The 6,000-nt window shown below is 38.7% G+C and overlaps 1 protein-coding gene across 9 annotated transcripts in view; it reads left to right on the top strand.

Annotated features, from left to right (window-relative positions):
• Window positions 1-202: 202 nt before the first annotated feature.
• The window catches only part of synrg (synergin, gamma), a 49,844-nt gene continuing 44,046 nt past the window's right edge, over window positions 203-6,000 (top strand). For 3 of the 9 annotated variants that reach the window (XM_081614319.1, XM_081614318.1, XM_081614317.1), the window contains exons 1-3: window positions 211-365; window positions 4,622-4,662; window positions 5,629-5,765. In XM_081614319.1, the coding sequence (XP_081470445.1) occupies window positions 331-365; window positions 4,622-4,662; window positions 5,629-5,765 (213 nt within the window). In that variant the 5' untranslated portion in view covers window positions 211-330. Of the gene's footprint in view, window positions 366-4,621; window positions 4,663-5,628; window positions 5,766-6,000 lie in introns of all 9 variants that reach the window. The other 6 variants (XM_081614322.1, XM_081614321.1, XM_081614315.1 and 3 more) reach the window with 5 other exon arrangements.

The following is a 6,000-nucleotide window of genomic DNA, read 5'->3' as shown; positions in this document are numbered from 1 at the left end:
CTAAACAAAAACAATTGTTGTTTGTCACGTTTGCGTCTCTGATGCCAGAAAAACACTGTTCTGAGAATTTTACCAGCATACCTAGAGGAAGATGATGAATGGGTTGATTATATTTCTAATTCTGGATGCTTCGTATTATTCTTAACTTATTTCTATCCAATAAAAGTAGTGCAGATCTCGTTGGGTACATTCAGCCTTAGTTTGTGGCCCACATTCGCCCTCTTTCTCTGTCGTCAGCTGTACCTGTCAGACTAAACTCAGGGCAAAATCCGTGTTCCTTTTGTCGTCAGCGCTGACGTCATCTTCTTACTAGTGACTGCTGTTATCAAGATGGCGCTGCGGCCAGGATCTGGGGGAGGCAGCAGGTATTTTAGCCTTTTTGAAACAGAACTTATTGCACAGAATAATAACTTTATGAAACACGCACTTCTATATGCCGCTCAACTTTACAATTAGAGGCCCTTTAAAACGCTTGCGACGAAGGCAGGGTTTTTTATTGTCGACACAGAGTGATGAGATGAGATGGCTGGCTGGCTGTCAGCTGTCACAGCTAACGTTAGCCCTCTGCCTCTGTCTGGTTGTGGTCAAAGATGAACCGAATAAAAGCACGAAGCTTACATTTTTACACATTTGATGTTGTCCGTATTGGGTATTAGCCTTGTTGTGGTAGTTTCCAGACGTTTGACGCCATATTTCTTAGAGAAATGCTCATTAATCTCCTGTAGCCTCTAGCTACCTACAGGTATGTTGACAGGCCTGTTTGCATTCATTGTCACATTTCATAAAGCCTTCCATTAAAACAGGGTGTTTTTGATAATGAATTATATAGCATTTGAATTTCGACTGTTTCGCTTCGCATAGAACCGGAGAAATTATTATATGTCAAGGTTTTTTTTTTTTAAGAGTCAAATATATCTGCTTCAAAGTTGATGGATATTCAGTCCTGTTCTGAGCAGAATAGTTAGCATATTCCTCCAAGTAGCTGGAAATATTAAAGTCTATTAGAATGGGTGGTAATTATGATGTTCTGTGGAGGAGATGAAAAAGGGCACTCTCATGATTTATTCATAAGAAGCAGCCTGAATAATAAATACTCTCTGGCTACAAGCATCTCAACTAGCCAGGTGATACTGATCCAACCTGTGAAACCGAAGACTTCAACATTGGGACTAAGGCGGGTCACGAATCACGACAAACACTACTACACTGTGTTAAATATATAAATAATCATTGAATAGGGGCTTATTTGTTTATCTCAGTGAATAGAGACATTGTGTCTTCCATTTGCATCACCTTACAACAAAAACGATACTGGAAATCACCTGAAAAGCCCATGAGAAGGGCGCTGGGTGGCTCAGTTGGTAGAGCACGCGCACAATGTGTAGAGGTCAGTCCTCGACTCAGTTGCTCTGGGATCGATTCCCACCTGCTGGATGTCGTCCCTAGTATCTCAGTTGGAAATACGCAATATATCACACATCGCAAAATCTGTAAACAAAATTAATTGTAATTTTGTTTACAGACATATCACTCTTTTATTTTTCACTTATGGTTTCAGATGTGTGTGTGTTTTACTTCCATTTTACTGTTTTTGGTGTTTTATTTTGGATATTTAACATTTCTTCATGTGTTCTTCACAAATTAAAGTTTTTGTCAATCATAAAAATGTTATCTATTAATTGACTATAATTGGCTGTCATTCTTTATAAAACATTTTTTTTTTTTTTTTTAGAATTATTAACAAAAGCGGGACAAATGTTTTGATTGTTTCAGCCTTAGCCACATCTAAGCCCATTTACAAAGACTTCCTTATGTAGTAAAAACTCTGTCATGTAATGAGTGATGACAGATTCATGCATAGCGCCTTGCTGTTAGCTGTCGTACACCACCTACTCTTCTAAATGCAGCCTCCATTTTCCCTTTATAGATTGTATTTACATCTTGAAAACAATAGAAAGCGTTTGCATACCAAACGCGTTTTATTAAAGCCTTTCTTTCCCCACACACTTTTTTTTTTTCTGTGATCCATGAGTCTGCTCAGTGTCACAGCTGCTGTAGCTGCTTATCCCCTCCCATGTTAATCTGCTCAGCCAGGGCCTGTTATTTGCTGTTGTGCTCTTAGAAAAAGCCTCCTCAAGCTGCAGCTCTTCCAGGGAGCATGTTGACCCTGGAAACCCGTCAGAGTGAGGCATCCTCACTGACATTATCACGTCCTACTCTTAGTTTACCTCTAAATCGTTTCATGGCTGAAACAATTAATCATCGACTAATTTAGTAATCGATTCACTGTTAACTGCAGTATACAAACTCTTAGAAAAAAATCACATTTCTGAAAGAACAACATTGTCAGAAGAGCACTTAAGACAAAAAATATATCAAATTTGCATTTTGGATAATCTTTACAATCCAATTACTAATTGATTAATCTAAAAAATAGTCAACAGTGTACTGATGTTATGTCAAGCTCATGTGATTAGTGTCGTTTTAGCTGCAGTTGCGTAATTTGATACAAACGATAAAGCGTACAGTAAAACAATGCTATGTTAAATGCATTTTATGTTGCAATAAAATGTTTTATTTCTTATTTTAAAAAAGAATGCAATTATTTATTTGCATCTTTTAAAGTATTTCCAATATTGCATAAAAAATAATTGCGTGGTAAAATGAAAAATAGGTGAAATGTGCCATTTTTGTTATCTGATTAATCATCAGAATAACTGATTGAATGATCTACAACTAAAGTAACATTTGATGGCCTGCATCGTTTCTCATTCTCCGTCAGCTCTAGTTTATGTAAGTGGGGCTGCTTATCCAAGAATCTTCCCAGCCCTACTGAATGTAACCTAATTTTTTGGCCCTTTTGGGAGCAAAGTAATAAAGTTATGAACACAATCGCAGTGAATATCAGTTTCTGATGCAAATTGTTTCTTATTGCTTCTCCTATCAGATGCAATAAGCAATAAGATGTATATAAAAAACGTAGACCCTTTTAATACTCATTTAATGTGATTTGATTCTACTTGATATTGTTTTGCTCTGCTGATCTAAAGTAAATGTTGGCTGGCTTAGCTGGAGCTCCTCCTGGTTGTCTTTATGTATTCCTGCCTGGCTGCTTTCAGCCTGAAGAAAAAGAGAGTGGCAAAAAGTTCTTTGACAAATAGCTGAAGGCTTGTTTAGTTTGGCTCTGGTAAAGTGGGAGGCTTAGCCGACTTGGAGAGATTTCCTCCTATTATTTTTTTAAAGGCTTGTTTGTCTGTCCAAAAGCCCAGTGACGGCCTCCAAAACGCCTGGGGATGCTAAGCTAACTCCAGGCTGCTGAGTTCCCTCATTGCTCTTGTTACTCTACTGTATGTTCTGCTGCAACTATTTACGGTTTAAAAGGCTTCGTAATGGAAAACTTAACCCTCAGGCCCAGAGTTAAAAGGATCAATTTGTCTTTTTTTATTTTTTAAAATTTTTTAGCTCTTTTGGGTTTGTGTAACAAGCTAGCAGTTGGTCTTGCAGCACATGGTGGTTCCAGGTAATCCTGTCTGGACACTTGAGGACAGAGATTCTTCTCTAGCTTCATAAACTCAGCATTTCACTTTGAATGACTTCTGATTTATTGCCCTTTCTCTCAGCTGCTCTCGTCACACTGTTCCCCCTCTAGGGGCGCCGGTCTCTGTGACATGGACACACAGCTGCGTTTATGTTGACCACATAATTGCGAAAATTGGAATAATGAAACAAATTCATTTAAAAACTACAATAAAAAAAAAAAGTCAATATAAAGTCTTAGCGACAGAATGAGTTTTTTTTCTGGCTGTATTTTAACAAGTGTATTATGCCCAACTGCAATGAAAACACTTTTATTGGCACTTGATCAACAAGTGGATGTTACTACTGGTGGAATTGACAAGATGGCAGGAAGTGGTAGGAGGGGGATAGCGGCGATGTGGTTTTTTGTATGACTTATTGCGAGAACAAACTTATTCATGTGTGATTTTAATTGCGTTTTCTATTGAACGGAAACACAGCACTTATGAAATTGTGTTTTTTTTTCAGCATTAACATCATATCAACAAAGTGTTGCTCACATCTGTAGTGGAGACGCATCGCATCTGATTTCCAATTTTAATCCATTTTTTTCTCACTTTCTAAACAAGAAATCACAAATGTCTGTATTTAAAAAAAAAAAAATTTAAAGTGGATTTTATCTCATTCATCCCTTCTGCGAGTTGCATGTCGGCTGTGAGAGGTTTTATTTAATTACGAGTCATTAGTCATAGTATTGGCAGAATAAAAACAAAATTTTACCAGAACGTTTTAAAATTATGAGAAAAAAGTCTTGATTTGTCAGCATGTGACGTGTTCATCTCAGTTTGTCTGGTTCCTTCTTTGAAGTAGAAAAAACATAAAATCCGAACCTTGCTACCAGCTTGCTTAAAAATGACCTATGATTCCAACAAATGTATTGGGGAAATAAATGTAGAAATGGACCCCGATTTCAATAATACTAATGTCAACACAAATTTGTAGGAAGCCCATTTCTGTGCTGCCGTAGTCTATATGTCCAACATTATTTTTATCTAAGAGATGCTTAAAATCTCCTCATCTCTGTTTTTCTTCTTTGTTTCTCAAGCTTTATGTATCCTGTCGGTGGGGGCCTGGGACCACCGCAAGGTAAGTTATTCTAAAGGCATCGATGTATGAATGTTTTTAATCTGATAACTTCCTAAAAGATACATGAGCCTTGCATTCTTTGTTACAAACAAACAAGCATTCACTATAGGAATGCTGTTTTTGCATTTGAAGCGATAAAATGTTTCTTTTCTTATTTAAAAAAGGAATTGGTTCATTTCTTTATTTGCATCTTTTAAAATCATTTCTAATATTGCATAAAAAAATATCCAACACTTTATCTGATTAATCGTCAGAATAATCAATGACTGAATTAATGGTCGGTTGCGGGTGTGTTTCTGCTTCACCGCTTTTCGTTCTCGTCTTTCCTCCTAACGAGAGTTTATCGTCACCACAGAACGTTAATCTTGCCACTTATCTGTGAACAATCAGATGTGCTGTCACCTAACAGCACAGACTCGTGTCATTTAGAGCGTCGATCTCGACGTAAACCCCCTGATAAGCCATTAGCGCGCCACCGGGACAGGCGTCTCCCCTGCTCCCTTCACCCATGTCATTTCAGTCAGACAAATTAGAATGTGAACGGCCTCTTCAACAACCATTTATTCAGCCCAGTTGAGTCTTAACATGGTGACTCATCTCTGTGGGTTGGGGGGGCCGGGGGGGAGCTCCTGCTCAGTAATGTTTGTCAGCTTGCACAGCATCTGTGAACTTGAACACACACTTTCCCAAATCCCCCCCTCTCTCCCCACCTCCGTCCAACTCTTCTTGTTTTGCTCCAAGTTGTCGTTGTAGTCACCAGAAACACTGATTCGGTTGTTCTTGTGTCTCTTTGTGTGTTCTCAGCTGTTCTCGAAAACGTGGTTTTTTTTAGCGAGATCAAATGATCTTGGAACATGGCAGACTGTTCTTTCTGTGACCTGTCGCGTTGTGTTCTTTGAACCGGACACTAGTTGTCTACGATGACATGTCCAGCAGCTTGGCATGCTGTTTGTCTGTCTCCCACAGGAATGGTCCCGATGCCGCAGCAGCAGCAGCAGCCACAGCAGGGCTTCCCCATGGTTCCTGTCATGCAGCCCAACATGCAGGGAATGATGGGAATGAACTTTGGGGGGCAGATGCCCCCCGGTGCCATTCAAATGCAGGTCAGCCTCCCTTTATTTCGTACTTGAGTTTCTGATTTTTATTTAAAGGGGCAGTATTATGTGTTTTCCAGGCATAGTGTGTTGTTTTAAAGGACAGTGAAGTAACTATGTTATCTTCAGTTGCAATAAAAATGCTATATAATCAAATACGATGTAAAAGAAATATAAAGCCTTCAAATTTTACCTCTGTCTCTGTAAGAAGCTCTTGCTCTCTCTGAACCTCTGCCTTCAGGAA

This window comes from Poecilia reticulata, chromosome 13, assembly GCF_904066995.2.
Source record: "Poecilia reticulata chromosome 13, P_reticulata-male-v2, whole genome shotgun sequence".
NCBI classification, from domain to species: Eukaryota; Metazoa; Chordata; class Actinopteri; order Cyprinodontiformes; family Poeciliidae; genus Poecilia; species Poecilia reticulata.
The sequence above is the reverse complement of the archived record's forward strand: the minus strand, read 5'-3'. Positions and strand labels throughout refer to the sequence as shown.